Source organism: Centroberyx affinis, unplaced genomic scaffold (genome assembly GCF_046629955.1).
Source record: "Centroberyx affinis isolate AG114_WGS23_722 - 3 ecotype Tasmania unplaced genomic scaffold, CSIRO-AGI_Caff_v1 ptg000111l_1, whole genome shotgun sequence".
Taxonomy (NCBI): Eukaryota; Metazoa; Chordata; class Actinopteri; order Beryciformes; family Berycidae; genus Centroberyx; species Centroberyx affinis.
In genome coordinates, this window is record NW_027278813.1 from 8,986 (window position 1) to 32,924 (window position 23,939).

A 23,939-nucleotide genomic window follows, 5' to 3' on the forward strand; every position below is an offset into this window, starting at 1 on the left:
CCGCTGCTTCCGAGGCGAGAACCAGCGACCGAGCAGCGCCGGTGCCATTGAGCAGCACATTTCTTTTTGTCTGTGCGCTCCGCAGGCAGCAGGCTGTGGGCTTTGCGGCTTCCCATCCTCTCCCTGCTCGCTACGGTAGGAGAGGACAACGAAGGGCGAATGAACAAAAACAACATCTTGATTTCTGATGTTTGAAAACATTTGAACAGTCGGACGTCTGATTTTTGGCATCGTTTTTCCAGACGCTTTTTTTGTTTTTGATAACATGGAGTCGGTGGAGAAGGAGTGTGGAGCGCTGGGTGGATTATTCCAGGCCATCGTGAACGACATGAAGGTAGCACATCTACATTGAAGTAGACAGTTTCCCCCCCTGACCTTTATTATTGCATGGTGGCTGATCAGACGCTTATTTTTTTTACTGCCTTTGTTTCTTTCACCGAGTCCTCCCCCACTAGAGACAGCGCTGCAGGACAAATAGAGAGATGAAACATGTTTCCCTTTGTGTTATTTGCATAATGTGCAGCAGGTCTGTCAGGCACTGCTTAGATTTTAACACTAATTTGGTCAGTGTGTCAATCTGTGTATCATTTACTAATCGCCTGTATGCTATTAAGTAGCTGAGCGTGATGTTTATTTTGTGAAAAAAACTATTTTGTGGTGATGTGCATTTGGCCCAGAGGTTGCAACCTAACCTCATCATGGCTTTAGTATTCAGTAAATAGCCAATTCAATGAAATAATCAGTTTTGTTAAAGGAAAGCTGGGTAAAAGGATGGAAAAACAGCAATCAAAAGTGACTTTGATTATTTTGATTGTGTGGATTTATCAAGATCTGTCACAGCACAGTACAAATGTTCTGGGTGTTCCAGTTGACCCCAAATAACTAGTCCTTCTTATCCAAGGCTCAAAGGTTTTCAAGATATAATGCCAGGGATGGAAGGATGCTCTTAAAGCTAACAAGACTAACATGACAAACAGCTGCTAGGCTCCATCACCTCAACCTCTCAACAGAACCAGGGATGGAAGGATATTGATTATGGTGCTTCCTAATGTTTGGCCTTGTGGCAGGAAGTCACTGCTTTGGCAACATGTAGTTAAAATGTAGGCCTTATTTAAATTGAATAGGCTTATAATAAGACTTTAGTTCAACTGAATGTAGTCATCTAGGCCAATATTTCTGTGTGTGTATGTGGGTGGCATTTTTCCTTTTTGTGTTGCATCGTATTTGTGTATAACATGAGCAAAGATAGATTTCTGGTGATGCTTGATGTCTCCAATTCTGTTTAAATGTGTGTGTGTGTGTGTGTGTGTGTGTGCATGTGTAGGGGGAGGGGGTCAAGTAAGTTGAACCAGGGTGGTCTGTTGTTCTTCACGGCAACAGATGGAAAGTGTGAACGTATTCATCAGCCCTGCTAGAAGCCCACAGTCCTATCATTGTCAATGATGCTCATCCTACAAAGCGTTAATAACACCATATAAGCCGAGCATCAGGCGCCACTTTCAACCTAACAAATTTCTTATTGATCATTTGCTCACAGGAGCATGGCGCCGCTGGACACTGACTATTTATGGGCCCTCATTTGTCAGACTCTCTGTGAGAGGCTCAATGAAATCAGCTCCCAGCTATTGGCAGCGGTGGTTTCATATATTTCCTTTTGTGTGGTGGTCATGCCAGGGGCGAGGGAGACAAAGAGCCGGTCCATGTATTGATAAGCAGTGCAGATGAATGGAGGCAGAAGCCCTTAGTCAGCACAGTGTTGATGTCCACAGTCTGAGACAGACATCTGACCTCATTCCTGCTGCCTGGCTGGGCCATGGAAGCCCATCAGGCCTGCTTTAACCCTTAGAGCGACCTAGCAGCGTGTCTATTCTGTGCATTCTGTGGCTGATCTTGCTGTAGTGAACAAATCATAATGTACACTCACATATACACATACAGTGGAAATAAAGAACGTACACTGCTCAGCCTCTTTATAGACTGTACAGACACACACAAAATGTCTTGATAAAAGCAGCACCTGTTGGAGTTATATAACTGCCTGGTGAATTGATGACGGGCATTGGATAAGAAGAAAAGGAGTAGGAGGTAGTAGAAGAGGAGGCAGATGGTGAGAAGGAGGAGAAGGATCTGGCAAAATATCTGGCTGGTTTTGAACAGAAATCAGCAATGAATTTGGCCAGCGATGTAGCATAGAGAGTAGGGAGACCGCCCTATCTATCTATCTATCTATCTATCTATCTATCTATCTAGGTCTATCCCTATGTCTGTCCCCCCTCGACTCCATGGGAGCTGCTGAGTGTGGATGAAGGGAGTGGTGTGTGTCTCCCTGTCCCTGGTGTGTGTCTCCCTGTTGCGCTGCGTGTGGCTCTCCTCACCTCCCGTCTTCACCCTCCTCCCTCAGCTGTCTTGGCAGCGCATCTCTCTTGCCCTTGGGAGGCGCGGGCCACGCAAGCTAATTTGCCACCTGTTGGAGTCCAAGTGAAGACAGCGAGGCTGGGAGGTTCACGGCAAACATTTTGTTAGCGATGATGGTCACTAAATCACTTTCCGAGGCGGAGACTTTATCCGAGAGACGACCCCGAAGCAGTCGTGTTGTTAACTTGAAGATATTATGATGAAGAAGAGTGTTTCCAGATTGCATGCTACTGTATATATAGTGAGAATGTGTGGCCTCTTCTGCCTCCTTTCCGTCAAAAGAGGCACATAGGGGGTGTGCCCTCCCTCTCCTTTCTCCAAGGCTCAAGCTCTTGTTCTAATGGGATCTAGTCCTGAATGTGTTTTGTGTTTTGGCTGCTGCTCTGATAGCCTCAGGCATGTGATGATCCTGGGCTAAATCTGATCCTTATTCCTCAAAGACCAGGCATACTACCTGCCCCGTGCACATAAACATACTTACACGAGCCCACACAGATCATGCATGCACTACACACATGCACACATGTTAATACACATACCCGCCTACAGCAACTCATGGGCGTAGAGAGAGTATGTTGTCCTTTTTAAAGACAAGTGATAGCACATAGAAGCGCACACACCAACCTGTTTCCAAGCCCAAGGCGAGAAGCCAGGTTTTCTTGAGTTATTCCCAGCTTTATTTGGATTTCACTTTCTGGACTCTGTATCTTATCGCTAATAAACTTGACATTGAGCGTTTATCAAGTTGTGCCAGAGTCTATCCTATTGTGGAGAACATCACGTCTTCTTGACTATGTTTGAACACAATATGTGTGTGTGAGATTAGTTCCTGGTACTGTATGCTTGTGTGTATGCCAACCTCCGAGAGATATTTTTGGTTGACTTGACTATCTTCTTTCCCCTTCTCTTATCAGAGCTCCTACCCTGTGTGGGAAGACTTCAGTGCCAAGGCCACGAAGCTGCACTCTCAACTCAGGTGAGAAATAGCTCGCTACCTCCTTCCAAGAATGGTAAACCTTTAGTGATAAATTCCTGTCTGTGCAATATTTACAGACTTTTTTTTATACTGTAATGGCGCAATAAATGTGTGCCAATATTTTTACAGGACGACCATTCTGGCAGCAGTGGCCTTTCTCGATGCCTTTCAGAAGGTGGCAGACATGGCTACCAACTCCAGAGGTAAGGGGAAGTTGTCCAATTAATTCAAGCCCACACACAGCGAGGCTACACTCGGAAAGAAGTGGTGGAAAAAGTAGAAAGAGAGCATTTGCCAATTATTTATGGGCAGTTTGGTTTGTTTCTGTCTTTGGGGGTGTTGCATGCTGAATATTCTTTCCCTACTGGAACAAACAAAATTCACGTACTTTGAAGCTCCGCAGTATAGTAGAGTTATACCACAATAGTGTTTTGTGTAGTGGTCCTGTGTAGCTCAATGGCAGTATAACATGGCAGAACACTTACTGTACTAAAATGTATGCACTCACAGTACTGTAAGGTGCTCGGGATAAAAGCACCTACCAAAAAACACTTAACACAACTTATTAATGTTATTCTTCAACCACACACATTTTCCCTGTGATTGAGAAAACGTGTGATTGTCACACATTTCCTCACACATCTTCACACATCTTGTAGGACTACTAGCGAATTCACCCCACAGTGAAAACAGCATGGACAGATGAAGACGGGTCTTTTCTTTTTCCTTTGGCAACTGAATTTGCTGTGTATATATAAACTAAGAAAGAGAGCGGGGAGGCAGTCTGACCCCCCCCGCCTCCTGCCGCCCCCTCAGGCAGAGTCGTGACACTCTAAGATGGTCGGAGCGGGGTGGCTCTGGAGGGAGACGGCTCAGAGAAGTGAAAATCTGAGCTTATTGTTTCTTGGGTCCTAATGAGGTCTGCTGATCTGCTTTGTCACTGTGCTAGCGGCAGCAGACGGATCGGCTAGAGAGGCAGCTGATTAACACAGATTTCGGTGCAGTTGATCGTCGAGAGCAGTATGTAGGTCAAAAAAAACCTGCAAAGCCCCGCGGACGAGCATGCACCAGCTCATGACACATACACATACTCACTCACACATGCGTAGAGACATTCACTGCATGCACGCGTACATACGCACATACACACACATTCACAGAGCGACAGCTGGTAGCCGGCCACCTGACCTTAGGTCACATGCCAACATGCTCTAAAACAGTTTGCAGTAGCCGACCCCTTTACTGACCACCGCCTGCTGGAGAAAATAACGAAAGAGGTATTTCTTCAACACAGTGTTCACACATTCTCACCCCTAAAACCAAATATAGCAGTGCTTTTACTCCTAAGGCCTCTTCAGTTGTGCCAAATTTCATTGCTATAGACCTACATCACGTTACCTTAATAGATTCCTGATGCGAGCGCGTATGAGCTCAGCAAGACTGCGCAAGACACAGTTGGGTCAATCCACTGGCTGCTAGCAGCTGGCTGACTGCTTCAATAAAGCAGAGATATAGACTATGCCAGGGCAACACTTCAAAGGAAAGTGAGTCTGCACTAAGAGAAGGTAAAACACGACAGAATGATTGGAGGAAGACTGCGAGAGAGAGAGAGAGATGAGAGAGAAGGGCGATTTGGTTTTACAGCTATAGATGCATAAAATCCCTCTAAGTGTGTCATACGCCCACTCACCCCTCTACTCCTCTCCACCGACATTTACTTTAGGATTAAAGTCATCGTTCTCAGGCCACCATTCGTGTGAGAGACGCAGAAAACAATATGGGCCGAGAGATTTTCTACAGATTAAATAGGAACGTAATGAAACATGGTTTAGAGGAGTGGACATTATTCTCTCTACAGTGTTGTTACAAATTGTGTGCAGAGATAAAGTGCACAGAAACTGAGTGTGCCGTTCCGGGTCATTAGTGTTATAGTAGAAAACCATTAGATGATTTCAAGATTTAGCACTTATTAAGATGTCTTACACAATTTAGTAGGTCTGGCTATAAAAAAAACACCATTGCTCTCAGCCTTTTTTCATACTCCAATTTGAATAGGACTTGATATTAATTAGTTGGAGGAATCTGCGAGAAGTCTTGCAGCCTTTATGCACTCTTAATCAGCGGACCAATTCCATCACATTTGTCCTCTGGGAGCCCTTTCGGCCCTCGTGTGTTCCAAACCCCAGCAATTAATTGGGCAGGAGGAATGTCGATATTTATTGGAGCTGGCTTGTGGTGGACTGGGATAACCTTTGAACCCCAGTCTGCGTGCTGCATGGATATAGTTTGGGTCATTTTAGCCGAGGATTTGTGTGTGTTCTGGACTAGTGTGTCAATAGACGACAATTGTAAGACTAAAGAAGCAAAGGGAAAGGAAGAAAGAGACAGGGAGTGATAGAAATGAGAGGGATAGAAGCAATAGAGATGTAAACAGAGAGTTATCGTCCTAATACATATTGGCATCCAGACGTTCCGCTCTTTCTGCTTGGTTGTACTCTTACACTTACAACTCCCCGCATGAAAGTGTAAAGGCACTTTTCAGGAAAACAACAGCAGAGAAATTGCTGTCTTGTAAGTCTCCCTCTCCCTCTCCCTCTCTCTCTCCATGTCTGAGTGGGTCTGTCTGCCTGCAGTGAGTGTGTTTGTCTCAGTGTCTGTATGGCCATATAGGGGTTATTGCACCGCAGGGGGCAGGTCCTTGGCAAAGTGCTGTTGGCCATCAACACTGTCACCCCGATTCCCCTCTCTTGGTCAGGGACGAGCTGCAGCTGCCGGCACAGCTGGAGGTTTCATCACGTTCTTCTTCCTCTAATCTACCTTTGACACACTCACCCCATCACCCCATTAAGTCTCCAAAACTGTCTCACACACACTCTTTTGGCTGTACGCATTTCCCTGCCAAGGAAAGCAACATTTCTACCTATTCAGTGCTTCTTGATAGATTCAGCAAGTCAGGGAGAGAGGACAGTGTAGGAAAGAGAGGATTTCATTATTTCCTGGCTATGGATTTTTGTGTTGTCTTTTGTGGGAACTATTTATATATAGTCAAAAGTTTGGACACACCTGATTGAATGTACTATGTCTTACATTATCTTAAAGCCATTTGGATCTAAAAGCTTCTGCTTAAATGCTTGAACTGTGTTTCTTAGACAAATATAAATAGTGAAGTTGATGCCTGTGTATGAATTTCATTCCAAAGCCTTTGCCTTTCCATCAAGGCAAAGGGCGGCTACTTTAAAGAATCTAAAATATAAGATAGTTTTGATTTGTTTAACACTTTTTTGGTCACTGCGTAATTCCATTTGTGTCATTTCACAGTTTTGATGTCTTTACTATTATTCTAAAATGTGGAAAATAGTAAAAATAAAGAATAATGTGGCGTGTCCAAACTTTTGAGTGTACCTATAATAACTGTGTTACAGTAGAAAGCAACCCTCCTCCACTCTCTCTACCTACCGCTTTCTTCACCACATACAATCTCTCTCCCCTCTGTCTTTCTCTCTCTCTCTCTCTCTCTCTCTCTCTCTGCATGTCCATCTATCAGAAGGTCTTGGTCTGGGTTCAAGTTTGGGCTCCCAGTCGCCTGTGTTGTCCGTTTTTAGAGTTTATAGTCATGGCGTCAGCGTCTGTGTTTTATGAAGCAGCTGGAGGGGTCGGATGCCAGGCGTTTTGGCATGTGTCCGACAGCGGTGTTGCTCTAAGCTGTTCTCTGTCGTGTTGACGGATCTATGTCTAAGGGCCTGCCTGTCTCCATGAAGCGGGGGCCGGCATCTGGGTCCAATAAAGGTCCGCTAACCACAAAGCGCGTATTGGATGAACGTATTTGGAGAATTTAGTCGTAAAAAGATAAATGTTTCATGTTTCGTCACCCATCTTTCCTAGGACTTAGTTTGAGGCCCTGCAGCTCTATGGAGTGCTTTGTTGTTATATTGGTTAGCTTAATGGTTTCTGGTGTGTCGTCTAGGCCATTTTTTTCATTCACACACCAGACTCATGCATTTTTTTTAACTGATGTGGAGGGTAGTGTTTTGTTAAGGTGTTTTGTTGTTGCTAGGCTAGATTGAAACAGGCCCATATGTTTTTTTCATGAAAGATTGAGTTCATTTTTTCCCATTTTTGGACATGGATGAATTGGACTCGCCTATATCCTCTGTGTTTAGAGAGGTCAGAGGGCTGGGAGTCCAGGGCTAATGGTCCATCAGGGTATGAGATATTTGCTCCATATTTTCGGCGAGTGAGGTGAGTCTGGTGGGGGTGGGTTAGGGCCCGGCTGGGGTGGGGGTTGTGATTGCAGTGGGATTTCCACAGCTCTGTGTAGCCGGGCTAGGCAGAGGCGTTTAGCTAATCCTCTTAGCCGCACTCTGTAACACACAGACAGAGACCGCCTTCTCTTCACTTCCCTTCCCGTCAGCCACTCTCAGCTTTAACACCACGCATTCACACTGCGGGATCACCGGGCAGACTGGGATGCTTTGCGAGTTTGTATTCAACACTGCATGAACACATTCACACTCCGCTCTCCCTTCACATCTGTGTGCCAGAGCTAGTAGAGTACACACACCATTACACACACAGACGTCATGTTCCAGTGGATCACTGCATACCGATGCTTACTCTCTGTCTATCTTCCTCTCTGTGTGTCTTTCTTTCTTTCTTTCTTTCTTTCTTTCAGTCTGTCTTTGGTCTCCTCATACTCATACAGTACATACAGTAGAGGCGTGGAGGTGCGCTAGTACTGTAGATCAGTGTGTCAGCGAAGCAGTAATCTGCTTGGCCGCTGTGCTTCTCTGGGTTGGCAGATGGGACGGATATCCCTACCCGCCATCTGGACCGCCTGGCATGGGCGAGATGCAGCCGTGGCCTAGTGCAGAGCGAGATCAGGGGATTACTGTCCTCCTCGCCATCCCAGCAGTGCAGCTATTTATACGGACATGTCAAATAATGAGAGAGTGCCCATGTGACCGGCGCTGACATCCACCACCCCCGGCTTTTCATATCTGAGGCTGACATGAGCCTGTATTGTACTGTAATGGGGCAGGGAGGTTACATCTGCATTTCATGTGGGTTTGATGTCATAAGATGTGCTCGTGGATTTAGAGCATGTTTGACACTGGATTATGTGCACATGTATGTTGCGTGTGCGCGCGGTCACGTGGGCTACCTTTGATGGATGCCGACGCGTTATGGTCTCTCCACCCCCTCTGCTGAGCCATTACCGCTGATTGTGTGGTGTACTCTGCAGGTATTAAACGACCTGCAGCTTTAAGGTCACCTTAAGTATAGACAGAGCCTCTTATTTCTCCTTCAGCTGCCCAGCCTGTCTGTCAGTCAGAGCCGAACAGAGTTGTGTGTGACCACCACAGTTCTCCTACTGCCTCTCTATGGGTTTATGAGCCTCAACCTTAAAAGCTTAATGTGGTCGCCCTGCAAATGAATGTTTTCCAGTAATTATTATTACTACATGCAAGGAGTGAAGGGTGATGGGGGATGTGGGGTGGAAGGGACTAGATGCACTAGAGGAAAAGGGGGATAATAATGAGGAGAGAAAAACAAATCTGTTGGCCCCGCATAACGTTGACTCTGCGGGCAAATACCAAACCGAGAAGACAAACATGAGACTCGAGGAGAACACTGTGTTCAGCTCAGTCCTGAACGCTCAGTCAGGGTGGAAGGGAGCTGGAGAGGGGAGGGAAAAACATGAGAGGGAGATTCTGATAGAGGAATGCAAGAAGGAGGTCATAAATGGAGGGAATGAAGGAATACATACATGATTTCACTCAACTAAAGTGGCTGATAGAGACATTTGCTGAGATGTGAAGTTCACTGGTCGGGTCACACAAGACCACACAAGCCTCACACAAGCCTCACATCATTTAAAGCATAACACTGACTGTCCTGTAGCTTATTTTCCCATCATTCTCTGTCTTGCCAATCAATTCTTGGGTGAGCAGCTCTCCAGTACAGTACTATAGTGCTAACAGACATTTAAAAAAAAACAAAAAAAAAACAAAGCGCTCAAAACTTTTCTTTTTCAACATATTGATGCTCTCTCCAACTCTACAGTGAAGCATTTTAAGACATTTTGGTCAACAATGATGGGAAAATAGAAAGTGGACACAGTTATAAGCTTTAAGACTGAGGCAAACTTGTCACAGATCAGTACTCTCCGTCTCCAGTCTGTCTGCTGTTGTGTTTGGACACTGGTCACAGCTGGGGTCCAGTGGAGCGGATGTAGGAGGAGCCTCCAGTGTCCATCTCTCAGCTTTAAGTTCCCCCTGTCAGGGTTGTACAGGACGACATCTCACCTCCTTTCCACTGTCTTTCCTGCTCAGGGTTTCTCTGTAACTCTTCTCCCTCACTCATTTTTCCCTCCCACTAAGTGCTCTTTCTCTCTCTTGCTGTCCCTTTCCAGCATTTTTCTCATTTTTGATCCTTGTTCAGCCCGTTTTTGATTCCATTTTTGACTCATGACACTTGCATTCTCTTCTTTCCTGTCTTGTAAGGTTGTTTTCTCTCTCTCTCTCTCTCTCTCTCTCTCTCTCTCTCTCTCTCCTCCACCTCTAATGAAAAGCACATATGGACAAGGGGAGGTATTTATTATTAGCAGCACTTCTGTCCCTCAACAGGAAGCTCCTTCAACAGTAAATATCGCTTCCTCCCTGTTCTCCTCCTCCTCCTCCTTTAAACTCTGTCCCGTCTCTTCTTAATGCACTCCAGAACATGTTTACACCACATTAAGACACTCCAAGGTCTGCTGTCTGCGGGTGTTTCTGGCGGTGAGGTGAAGCTCGCTGTGTGTATTGTCTGGGCAGACAACAATGGGATGTGTGTGTCGGTGCGTGTGTGTGACTAAGACAATTGATGTCCGGGCAGTTTCCTCTGTCTTCCATTAGTATTGTTGCTGGTAAGAGCATGAGAGACATTCCACATGTGAGGAAGTGACACGCAGGTTTTGAATGCTGTTTTTATTTCTACTGTGGACTCATATCATTGATAAACACGCAACACATGTGCACACATACAGATACACACACACACACTCACGTGCAAGCACATTCACTAAAGAGTCTCCTCATTAAGCCACAGGAGTCTCATGAATCTCATACACACTTTCATCCATTTTCCTACTTTACAGAATGGGGAGTAATGGGTTTAAAATAAATCACAGTTTAATGTATATTGTGGTTTTGGAGCCAGGATTGACTGCATATGTAGTTCAAGGAATTTTCAATATTTAATTGTAAAAACACAATGTGGGTCTTGGTTTTAATTCTCACTGAAGAAGTACAAACACTGATGGTCTATTCTTCAATTAAAGCACAATTTTCACTTATTAAAGGTAATTTCAGTACAAAGCCCCCTGTTCAAACACTGTCATCCACTTCTGGCTTTGTTTATATAGTGATTTATTTGATTTAAAATATTCTGTAAGGTTATTATCTGAGCTTTTGATACATTGTACGTGTATCATTCTACATGTATTTTGAGGCTGTAAAAGGTTGCATTACATTTGTAATTTATGTAAAAATGGAGTGAAACAGACTAGTATTTAGTGTTACAATGAACAAAGAATGTTCTAAAAAGCTTATTTTTCCATTTCCGAGTCAAACTCCCATATTAAATAATAAACCCATATTTTAGATAGTCAAATAAATTCTGGATGGTTTCTTGAAACAGTACCTAGGATGTTAAACACTGCCTCTGCTCTGGCTGTCATCCAGAATTCATAGACCTTCAGTTAGATCTGTAGCTCTTGTTAACAAATTAACTATTGCTCCAGGCCTGCTGCACTGTTCTACAATCAATGTCCACATGCGGCTGCTGTTTTATCCACCACTCTCCCCATCATCACTGCTGTCAACAGGGAAGCTGCCTAACCAGCAGACATAATGGATGCTGATTTTTTTCCAATGTTTTGTAGACCGACTGCTCCTGCTGCGGCACACCTCTGCAACTCAAGCTGTGCTTTGAAGTAAATATTTGATGATGTGAAAGTATGATGTTTTCTTCAGGTTTTGAATTCAGAAATATCAGCGGCGTATTTGCTCTACTGGCAACTGAACGAGATCAATGAAGATAATAGAATCAAAGCGTTTTCTCCTCACATAGCCTCGACTCCGTTACCGTTCGCAGGATGTTTTTCATTCCTCGGAAAAGACAAACGATGATGATATTTCAAATCATTACAAGAATAAACTTTTCATGCTGTGCCTCCAACTCAAATGTTTTTGTGCCGTTACACTCGTTATCAGAGCAATGGACACATTTACCGGGGCAAATGCACAGACATGTACACACATTTTCCCAGAGATTGGGCCTGGCAGCCCTGTAGTTGCACCTGCAGCAGCGGGGCCAGCGCTTCCTCTGTCCCTTCACTGGCCGAGCCCAGCCAGTGTGTACCCTCTTTCATCCTCTCCTCTCCTCCCTTCTCATCCCTATCCCCTTTCATCCATCATTGGCCTCCGCTGTGTCCCTGCCAGTTCACATTCTCAAGCACTTAAAAGGGGAGAACGAGGGTAAAGGCGGGAGGCTTAGTGGTCTGTGCCAGCCGTGGTCAGTTCAGGCCAAGGTGCCAGCGTGAGGAATAGCTGTTGTCTTATGGATGATGGAATTTCCTTAGCTGAGCAGCGGCTGTATAAGAGCTCAGCACATCAAGGGACTCTGTATTCCTGGAACCGTAACGGCGAGGATGTTCTGTACCTTATTGCTCCACAGCCCACATAAACATGCTTTATTGACACAGGAAGCAGAGGGAGAGAGAGAGAGGGAGCACCCACTGGAGCTCTAACAGTAGAACTGGGCATAACTTCCAGACCGGTCTAATTCTAGCCTCGCTCCAGTAGAAGCTGCTTCTCATTCCAGCTCGGTAGTCTGAGTGCGGAGGAAATCAGAGCCGAACAGCAGGGTTTAGATGCTGAAAGAGGGAGATGGTTAAGCTAAGCTCCCATGTTGAAGACATCAGGGAGTGAGGCCCCTGGCAGTTAGACTACAGCTCCTGGCTCCCGGCTCCCGGCTCCTGGCAGGAGACCCCCCTATAAAGCAGGCCTATTAAAATGCTCCTCCTTCCCCGAGGAGTCAGGCTAGTTAATCAGAACCAGAGCCCTGGAAGGAACCACTCGCTAAACGCTTAGACCGCACTACACTGGTGCTGGATATTGGGACTCAAGGTTCCCACCAATACCCAACAGTGGAGCACGACCTTCCCACCAATAACCCCCAATGCTGCTGTAACCGAGCAGATCTGGTGGCCATTATGTTTATGTATGTCATATATATTGAAAGAGGCACCATCTGCCTCAGCGACATACACAGCAGTCGCGTTATAATGACCCACACACTGTTGCGCTGTTGGAATATCGTTTAGTTGCTCCCAGTTGTTTAATTCGCGTCTTCAGATATACAGCTGGGTTGCATAACGCCTCTCCCTCACTCTGGTCTGCGCCGAGGGCCTTTGGCTCCGTTCTTGTGAATGTGTGTGGGTGTCCGCTATGAGGTCGGCCCCGCTCCCCCTGCACCCCCGGGGGTCCAGGTCTGCTAAATAATAACTTTCCCAGCTCCCACTCACTTCCAGCCAGGTTTCAAGCTGCAAGTGAGTCAGGTGCTCTGAATCTTTCCCTCCCACACAGACATAATAACAGAGAGAGAGGGAGAGGAGAAAGAGTGATACTTAAATAGGTAGGTAGGTAGGTAGGTAGGTAGGTAGGTAGGTAGATAGATAGATAGATAGATAGATAAGCATTTGCATTTTCATTATTTTTTACTAAGTGTACTTTTAAGTTTAAGTTTACTTTTTCAGTTCTAATATTTCACCTCTAGAGGATTTTGCTGATTTATCTGTCATTCCACTCAACCTGAACCGTCCTCCCAGCTCCGCTTGCGTATGTTTGACGCATGCCTGTGTGTACGCGCAGGGGTGCTGTGGGAGCGAATCACCCTGTCCCGGTCCGTCCGGTCAGGGCCAGAGGCCAGCAGGGCTCCTGGACATGGGCAGGAAGCCGCTGGACCTCCCCAGGATGTAGCTGTCAGCTGATCCCCTCTGGGAGGGGAAGGAGAAGAGGAGGAGACGGGAGGGAGAGGGAGAGGGAGCGGGAGAGGAAGGGAAGTTGGCAGGTGTGGATGGGATAGGAGCGTGGGGGTTGGGGGCTTTCGGGGAGGCTGGCCGACAGTGACATTGGGAAGGTCTGTTATAGAGATAAAAGAGCCCACACTGCTCCCTCTCTCCCTCCAGCTCTCCCTCTCTCCCTCCCTCCATCCTGCCCACTTACCCTCCAAGAGCTGATTTGCAGCTGTGGATGCCTCCTGTAATGCTTTTAAGAGGAGAAAGGCGAAACGGAGTGATGCATAACCTGCGCCGCGCACGTGTCCCGTGTGTGTTTGTGTGTGCTTGTGTTTTTCCACGTCAGTTTGCCTGTCTGTGTATCTCATTGGTCTTTGCATATATATATATATATACAGTATATATATTATACAGAAATTATCCAATATTACACACTTAGAACACAAACTCCTTTGAAGATGGACACCTCTTCTGCCATTAATAACATGAGCTTGGTGTATGGGTTCCACATGTTAACACAATCACTTCCCGCTGGTGTTTAACGCCTGTGTGTGACACAGCTGGATGACCTTTCACCTGTGCCCCCCTCAGTCACCTGGAAAAGCAATGCAGACACATGACAACACACACACTCACTCACACACAAGTTATTCTACATCTGCCCAGCCAACACTGATGTCTCTGTGAGATGGAGACCAGATACTCTGCTGACTGCCTTTGAACTGGTTCAACAGGCGCTGCAGTTGACAGCTAAGGGAATACTGTGTGAGTGAAATGGTCTTTGTCTCTCACTGTGATGTGATATTGACTGGAGATCGGTAACCCAGTTTCTTTGTGTGATAAATGGAATAGAGTGGAGATCTCACCGGACAACCATCCGCAGCATTCCTCAGACAGTGTCTGATTTCATGCCAGCTGTATTAGCGTTGTTTTTCTATCTCTCCGTGTCAATGTCTATGTCTGTCTCTCGGTTTCTGCCTGTTTTAGCAGGGAATGTTGGAGCCAGTCTCTCTCTCTCTCTCTCTCTCTCTCTCTCTCTCTCTCTCTCTCTGTCTGTGTCCCTCCTGTATGAATGGTGTTTAGGAAACAGAGAGAACAGGAAAGGCAGAGCAGGCAGGGAAGAATAGAGGGATATCCCCTTACAGGGTTCCCTCCTTTTTCCTCCAGGATAGAGGGGGTGAGAACTTCGGAAAGGGTGGGGGTGGGTAAATCACACCACCTGTCCACACACACACACACGCACATGCACGGGGCCTGCACACATGCAGCCGCGCGTGCACACACACACGCACACACACACACACACATACACGCTCAAACAAACATTCCCAAACACAAACACAACGGTGCATGCCACCTCTCTGTGAGGTCTGTCTGCTGCTGAGAGATGCTCTCTCTCTCTCTCTCTCTCTCTCTCTCTTTCTCTCTCTCTCTCTCCCTCTCTCTCTCTGTGTGTGTGTGTGTGTGTGTGTATGTGTATGTGTGTGTGTTCAGAGACCCTCAGATTAGCCCTATGTGGCCCAGATTACAACAGGATCAGTGCTGCCACATATTACACTGGCCTGTGAACCATCAGTGAGACAGTGGGCCGTGGCCAGCCTGGGCTTTAGGGCTTAAGACCCCATTTAATTACACTTCAGCAGAGAGGAAAAGTACAGTAACAAAGTCTCACAAGCTGTTATTTACAACACTAGGGCAAAAATCACGCACGCAATCTGGAAGTGTCAAACCTTTGTGGGGGAGATGTGGCTTGCAGGCAGTGTGTCATATTTGCTTTCCCCATGGTTTATACGGCAAACAAAATGTGACATTTGTGGGCTCTGGTTTTACCATCAGCACTCATCCATCTAGTGGCTGCAGCTGGAACTTCCTCTCTGGTAGGGAATGAAGCCCTGATGAATCCATCTGACAGGAGTGAATTGGGCCTTTCAGAAAACGGTCTCCTGATTTGTCTTGCCTCCTCTCAGAGAGTCATGTGTCGCTGGGCCGAGAGGCATATCTGTCATTTTTAATGCCAAGCTTTTATGTCCTTGCTGACAATTTCTTTGTTCATTTTATGTATTATTTTTTTCAAGGTGCCACCAGGGACATCGGCTCGGCTCTGACGAGGATGTGCATGCGACACCGCAGCATTGAGACTAAATTACGCCACTTCACCAAGTAAGTGGCACCTGCTGTATTTTTTGTCTGCTTCAGTTTTCTCTCTTCCTTTGCCTTCATGGAATTATTGTGTTACAGGTCTAATAGTTTTTTTCTGTTGACCTTCCTCTCATTCTGTTTTTTTGTGCATGTTTTCTCTCCTCTTCTCTGCAGTGCTCTTATGGAAGGCCTAGTTACGCCGCTGCAGGACAGGATAGAGGAATGGAAGAAGACGGCTAATCAGCTGGACAAAGACCATGCCAAAGGTGAACGACCAGAAAACACAAACTCCCACCAATACCCAGCATTTACAAGCTTTTATTAACAATAGATAAAATAGGAACACTTGCTGTCATGGATGCTGGGTACCACTGAGACATATTTTCTTAACCACATGAACAGAATAGAAATTGAAACCTCTGTGATTTTCACTTGCCCTCCACAGAATACAAGCGGTCTCGTCAGGAGATCAAAAGGAAGTCGTCAGACACCATGAAACTCCAGAAAAAAGCCAGAAAAGGTGAGAAAAAATGCTCCCCAGCGACAAGACCTTATTTGTCAACGGAACTGTGATGAAGTTTATCATAACTCTGTAGAAATTTTAGGGTTGATGTTTATGACCTTCTGCTTGGTTACAGTTCACTGGTCTGTACCAATAGGTCAGTTTGAGATGGCGCCATCTAGTGACAAGAAAGGGAAATCACAACTCAGTTGACTCAAAGTGACTGGCAGAATTTCAGAGGGCCTTTTATCAACTTTGCATGATTTATCAGCTCCTACCCTAGAAGTCAGACAAAATTATCTTCTCTCCTGGATATGCTTGCTTTAGCCCCTATTGCTCGTTTGACTCTTATTTTCATACAAGACTCTTACCAGTGGTACGGGCTAGTCATACATGCAAATTGCCCTTATTTGATATAGCTAACATTGCCTCTCCTTCTGTTTCTCTTATACTCCTCCCCTGCCTATTTCTGCAACCCCTCTATTTCTTTCTGGCTATTTCCCTGGCTGTAGAGCTTCTAGGTATGTGCGCTGCGTTTTGCCCTGATGTTGAATTAGTAGTGGGATATTCCTGCATGAGATATTTCACAAAGGCATCATGATCATCTTTGAGGTTATGTCTGTCTACATCATCAGAAAAATTACGATTTTGGTCATCATTTATAGAGTCGTCCTTTCATTCTTTTGCTTTTCCTCACCCATCATCCAGTTTCATTGTGCTATGCCTTCTTGAATGACTGGTATTCTGTAGTAATAGCCTGTATCTAATCACATCCATTTCAGGACCTTCAAGTCACCACCAGTCGCTGTGCATCATCTCATCATCTCACCTGAATAGTTAGCGATGACATGTTTCAGTGTCTGGCCTCCTCTCATCCTCATGTACCTGCTGAACCATTACCAACTGTAGTGTTTGTCAGTGGTTTGACCTCTAGTGCACTAGCAATTTATCATAGTGAGTGCTCTAATCATCTCTCTTTTTTTACTCTCTTCCCTCTCCCCTGCACTACCTCTTTTCTCCCTTCACGTCATCCCCGTCCCTAACTATCACTTTCTCCTCACTCAAACAATTTTCCCCTTCAATTTCCAATCCCCTTTTGTTCTCCTCTCCTCTCCTCCCCTCCTCCTTTTTGCCTGTCGTTCCTCAACAACCCCTGCTCTCCTCACCTTCCCCCCTATCCTTCCTCCCCTCTTCTTTCTCTCCGTGCTCTGACCCCTGTCCTCTCCAGGGCGGGGTAACCTGCGCCCCCAGCTGGACAGTGCCATGCAGGACGTCAGCGACTTGTACCTGCTGATGGAGGAGACGGAGAGGCAGGCGGTGCGCCGAGCCCTCCTGGAAGAGAGGGGGCGCTACTGTACATTCATCAACCTGCTGCAGCCTGTGGTGGTGAGGGACATTACCTGAGGATTTCATATCTATATATACATCATCTACCCAAAGCAGCTGTAGAAAAACAGTGGAGATGTCACTGATGTAAACAGATATTTCAGCTTGCGGTTACATTAACTCTCTTCTCCAATCCAATCCGTCTTTTCTTTCTTTCCAGAATGGAGAGATTGCCATGCTGGGAGAGGTAACACACTTGCAGGCCATTGTTGATGACCTCACTGTGTTGACTGAAGACCCACACAAACTGCCACCAGCCAGCGAGCAGGTAACACTCACTGTAATACTCTTTAACACAGTCAAATACCAGGGCATGTATATTTATGTACCAAACCACGTTCTACTATTGGATACAAGCCCTCTCTAAACAATGTGCAGATTTTACTGTCATTAGTCACAGTTACGCCTGTCACTGCAGTGTGATTTCTGAGATTGAATTATAAAGGCTGGATGTTATGAGATGACTTTGGTGTTCGTCCACACTTTGCCTGAAAATACCTGATATAGGCCCACATCTCTTGTGGCTGTGTGTCTGCAAATGTTTTTCTGCTCTTCCTCTCCTTCTCTAAATTATTCACATGCACATTATCTCAGGACTGTGTCCAGGCTTTGTAGAATTCTGATCACAATGTGACCCTGACTGCTTCTGAATCTGTTTTTTTTCCAATGGTAAAATGAGCAAAACCCAGGTATAGCCATAGCCATTCAATAACCCGCTCTATTATCCACATTGTTTTTTTAATCCCTATCTCTATCTCTTACAAAAACAATGTTGCTCATGTCCATTGTCTCACCACGTTGGCCACATCTCATCACCATGTGCTCATGTGTCGCTCCAGGTGATCCGGGACCTGAAGGGCTCCGACTACAGCTGGTCCTACCAGACTCCTCCCTCCTCCCCCAGTAGCACTGGCTCCAGGAAGAGCAGCATGTGCAGGTAAGTCATATACACACACACACACACACACACACACACACACACACACACACACACACACACCATGAGAGGGAGAATGGGACGGAGCGAGTAGAGAGCAGTGCTTGGTCCTGTGTGGTTAGTGGATAGAGTGCCAAGGTCAGGGGTTTGATTTCCACTGGGGCATCCACAATAAAGGGAGTGCAGTCCTGGACCTACAAGGTGCTTTGGCTAAAAGCATCCATCAAAATAGCATGTTGTTGCTGTGGGGTGAAAACCTCACATCTTCCAAATATCTCCCATTTTTTCAGGAACTAAAAAAAACATCTTGGAGTTTTTCCTCTGGGCTTTGAAAGGGTTTCACAAGCCCAACGTCACAGAATATTCTCAACCCACAGCAGAGCGACCTATCGCTCCTCTGTTGGTTCTCTCCTGTGTTTTTTGACTTGGAATTATTAAAAATAAGTAACTATCAAGTCGGTCGAGGAGTTATGTAGTGTGTGGCAACTTTTATGGATTTTATTTCCCCTGTATTTTCCCAGCACCTAAAAGAAACTGCAGCAGTGCATTGGACGCTACTTATTTTGCCACAGAGGAGCATGTAATAATTCAGTTGAAGTTAAAACATGAAAATCAAAAAGTTGAGTACCTAGCCTGGGGCTCAAGGATAATGAGCCATTTTTTCTAGTTGTAGAACATTTACAGAAATATTAATTAATTTGCCATTTAAAAAAAAAAAAGTTGAAAAGTTGATTGCTGTGAGAGAGAATAAGGAGCTAGGAGGAAGAGGATGAAGGAGGAATAATAACTGCAAATGTATTCGAGAGGGAGAGGGGGAGGAGTGGGAGAGCAGAACAGAAGGGAGGTGAGAAGCACAAGGCGCACATCTTCAAATGTGTGGGTGACAAAGAGGAGAGACGCTGAGTGAGAATGAATAAGAGGGAGGGAGATAACGAGAAAGAAAAAGCAATTTGATAGCTTGTAATGCTGAGAAGGAAAGACAAATCAAAGAACAGATCACTTTTTAATGCTCTTTGATGCACCAAATTAGAGCAGTGGCATCGTATTGTATGGAGAATTTATAGTGTTTTCATGTTCGTAGCTGTTGTGATCAATTTTTAATTTTGCTTTTTATGTTTTGGTTTCGGCCTGACACATAATTCCTCCCAAAACAAGAAAAAAACAAGAATAAAAATGTTTGGATGTTGACGGCGTTCCTTTTTTTATGATACACACTACCAGTCATACCAGATTTTTCCTTATTATTACTATTTTCCACATTTTAGAATAATAGTAAAGACATCAAAACTATGAAATAACACAAATGAAAACAAATGGAAAGCGTTAAATCAAAACTATCTTATATTTTAGATCCTTTAAAGTAGCCGCCCTTTGCCTTGATGGAAAGGCAAAGGCTTTGGAAGGAAATTCATACATAGGCATCAACTTCACTATTTATATTTGTCTAAGAAATGCATTTCAAACATTTAAGCATTAAGATAATGAAAAACATGACTGGTAGTGTGCATGTGAATGTTTAAATACATACTGATGTGATATTGTGTCCACAGTCTCCTGCAGATGCCCTCTGCCGGCGCCCATCGCCTCAGCAGCGTCTCCTCTCACGACTCGGGCTTCATCTCCCAGGACGCCAACACCCACTCCAAGCCCCCCTCACCCATGCCCTCTGACATCACCAGCCAGGTAGCACCCTCGGCGGGTTTAATCTTTTCGATCGTTTTATCATGGCAAAACCAGAAAGTAGCTGACTTGTTAGATCCCTAGATCCCTCAGGCAATAACACCACAGGACAGAGCGATGCAACAACAACAACAACAACACACCACTTTCTGGTCACGGTAGATCTAATTCTTTTTAGACTACAAACTCTCCCCCATCTGGCAACTTCAGGCTGACCTGAGATACTGTATCGCATGTTTTTTTTCCTTTCTCATCTCAGACACACACCCATAGCCTCTTCGGGGAGACAGGTACCCAGGCCCAGACAGAGCTCTTAGTTTTTGTATTAACCGCTGCAATAGAGCTTTATCAGTTCTGAATGTTGGGTTTTCATCCCACAGGAATGATGAAGTTATTCTACTCCCACTGTCTGAAAGGATCACAGCGCGCAGAACACACGCGCATGCAGCAATACACCAACTGATGCAATGTTCTGTGCTGAATAAATGATCTTATGGGCGAGTTTATTTTCTATCTAGCCTTAGATCCCCATAGACGAAAAAAAAAAAAAAACCTCCCTCTTCCTAAAGCGTACCACCCCTCTTCTCCAACTCTCACTCCCTTTCTATACATTTCTTATCGCTCACACCTCCCTCCTCTCTCTCTCTCTCTCTCTCTCTCACTGTCTCCATTTCTCATTCCCCTCCACTCTTTCTTTTTTCTTTTCCATCTTCCACTTTCCTGCAGAAATCAACAAGCTCAGCCTCCTCTGAGGCCTCAGAAACCTGCCAGTCTGTCAGCGAGTGCAACTCTCCCACAGCGGTTAGTACTGCATGCACACACATCTCGCCCATCTACTTACTGCTTTGGTGGACACACACACACACACACACACACACACACACACACACGCACACACACAGAAAATGCAGTGCTTTTCGCTCATTGTTATCTATAGCTTAAGGAGGCTCATGGGCCTCTCCTGACAACCGCAGTACAGTTTGACGAGAGCTATTCATGGATGTTGAGCACTCTGACTCAGACTTGTCTGTCCGTTCCGCAGTTTGGCTCATGCTCATCCTTCGGTACCTTCCGCCCTGCTTTCTCTCACACTGGCACCATCAGGCCTCTCTCTGTCATACTTCCTGCGTCCCCCACATTTAACCACTCCCCCGGATCCAACACCCCCTCACCCACATCCAAGGTTCCTAGCTGGAAGGTTTGTTTTCATTTGCAATTTTTTACTTTTGGGTTTTCTCCTTTTAAAAAACCTCTCTGTGTTGCTTCTTTGCTTCTTGTTTTTTTCAATGCCTCACATGCATATCAAGCAATGTATAGATTAACCTCACAATCACCATTTTGCTGCTACCCATTAAGCTCAGTTTTCAAATCTTTACTTACAAAGGTTTGCTAAACTGAGACAGCTTAACCCATTGTAATGCCATTGACATCTTGGTATCTACCGTAGCATCTAACCAGTTCATGAGCCAAATTAACAGTTTCCATTTTGTAACAAATGGAAAACTGTACAACTGTCGGATGGTAGACAAGTCCTCTACTTGGAGATATGCTGCTGGGAGACAGTCTCATTGTTACGTCTAATGCCACAGGATTGGGCCAAATCGAGTTCTTATGAGCCGTCACTGGCCACCACTCTGCAGCGTAGGAGAGAATCTCTGGATAGGATGAGAGAGCAGGAGGCTCCGCCCAGTCCACAGGGGTATTCTGGGATGCATCCAGACGATCCACACCGGTCCAGGATTGGCCCAGGAGCCATTGCAGCCAAGGTAAGTGAATGTTGGTATATACAGCGGCATGCCTTGGGAACTGTCCTGTGGTCAATTATGTATGTGGGGTTAGGGTTAATCCTTATGTATGTCTCTTGTGTCTTGCCTGCCTGTGTGTGTGTGTGTGTGTGTGTGTGTGTGTGTGTGTGTGCGCGCTTCAGCATTGTGAGCCCATCTCCCCAGCAGCCAGTACTCTGGCCATGGTCCTGACCAGAGGCCTGAGCATGGAGCAGCAGAAGAGCAGCAGAGACTCCCTGCAGTACTCCAGTGGCTACAGCACCCAGACCAACACCCCGTCCTGCTCCGAGGACACCATCCCCTCACAAGGTAACACTGCCCATTTGGGTGTCATCCCAATCATCATCTACATTATAAGCTGAAAAGCCATAAAAAAATAATCTTCAATATGTAGTTCCCATCAGTGTTTGGTGTGGAATATCATGAGAAAATGGATGCTCATGGCATATTGTTACTTTCAGGTTCTGATTATGAGTGCTACTCTCTCAACGGGGACGCTGACAGTGAAGGTCAGGCAGACTTTGACAAGTCCTCCACGATCCCGCGCCACAGCAACATCGCCCAGAACTACCGCCGCATGATCCAAACCAAGAGGCCTGCTAGCACCGCGGGCCTGCCTGCTGGTAAAACCCCTCAGGGAACTACAAACGGAGCAGGGGGAGGGGGCTCAGGGGCCGTCGCCTCCGGCACAGCCACCATTCGCCGAACACCATCCTCCAAAACCGGGGTGAGGCGCACCCCGTCCACATCTGGCCCCATCCCCATCCGCCCCCCCATCGTCCCAGTTAAGACCCCCACAGTCCCGGATTCCCCGGGGTACGCCAGCCCGACCCAGCAGCGTTCTGGCAGCGAGGAGTTTCTGTACGGCGACGACCCGTCCGCTACGGACTACATGAGGGCTTCTCCCAAGCGGCTGAGCCTGCCAGACACGGCTTGGGGCTGCGGAGCGGGGTTGGACAGGACCGTTTACGCCCAGCAGCCCCCCGGCACGGCCGCCCACGGCGCCGAGGAGGACCCTCTGCTCGCCGCCAACCGCCACAGCCTGGTGGAGAAGATAGGAGAGCTGGCGGCCAGCGCCCACGCCCTGGGCGAGGGTCAGTTCCCCTTCCCCAGCTCGCTGCTCGGAGACCTGGCTCAGTCTGCCCACTCGGTGCCCCAGGAGCCGCCCTCTGCGGCCCAGGGGGACGTGGATATGCTGGTGTCCATACGCCGCGGGGTGAGGCTCCGCAAGGCAATGACCGATGACAGGTCGGCCCCCAGGATCCTGCGGTAGCCGGTGGGAGAAGAAAGGCTGCGGTGCAACAACTGCGGTGTCCTTATTAACAAACCGAAGCTGTGTAGTGAAATGCAACAACACTCATGTAATACATGAACTCAGTTAACTGAGAGGACGTAATATGCGGTGAATGAAGGCCAGTTGATAGAGGAAATGTACAGAGGATGAAAATGAATGACCATGGACAATGTCATGTCATGTCATTTCATGTCATGTATGTATTGCGTACAAAGTAACCCATGTTTTTTTGGTTGTATTATTCTTTTTTTCTATCTGTGGGCTTTGTGGCTGTGCTTCTCTGTTCCCTGTGACCGGTCGTTTCAGCCCAGCTTGTCCCTTTAGACCCAGTGGCCAGAAGATCACTGCTGTAGGGATCCAATGCTCTGTGTCTTTATTCTTCCTCTTATCATTATTATTATTGTGCATTTCTTAATTAACACAGCCACCCGTCAGTGGAAGGTGACGGGCTGAAGTGCTCTGTGAGCCTGTCTGTATGTTGTGTTTCATCACCATTACTGTACGTGTACCGTATTACTGTTTGGTTTCATAAGCTGAACACCAACTGTGTAAGTCATGTAAAATAGGAGCAATATGGCAGTGTTTTTATTGCTGTACTGTACTGTCAATATATTCTGCAATTAAACAGGCTTTTTACTGTAAAATGACTTGACTCTCATTGTTGGGAAGTATCATATGCATAAGCTACCGTCAGGATGCAAATAACCTGTGCACCTGCAGTGCTGTGAAATATATTGTTACATATTATTATTGACATATATTAATAGTT

The 23,939-nt window shown here is 46.1% G+C and overlaps 1 protein-coding gene across 1 annotated transcript; it reads left to right on the plus strand.

The window, feature by feature from the left end:
* The first annotated feature begins 265 nt into the window (after positions 1 to 265).
* On the plus strand, positions 266 to 23,735 carry LOC139649825 (protein MTSS 2-like). Its single transcript, XM_071526332.1, has 15 exons — positions 266 to 334; positions 3,330 to 3,391; positions 3,521 to 3,594; positions 15,524 to 15,608; positions 15,762 to 15,853; positions 16,033 to 16,107; positions 16,602 to 16,610; positions 17,318 to 17,475; positions 17,636 to 17,743; positions 18,315 to 18,412; positions 19,963 to 20,095; positions 20,819 to 20,893; positions 21,682 to 21,858; positions 22,020 to 22,185; positions 22,338 to 23,735. Exons 1-15 carry the CDS (start codon positions 266 to 268, stop codon positions 23,147 to 23,149), a joined length of 2,193 nt encoding a protein of 730 aa, XP_071382433.1. The 3' UTR covers positions 23,150 to 23,735.
* The last annotated feature ends 204 nt before the right edge of the window (positions 23,736 to 23,939 follow it).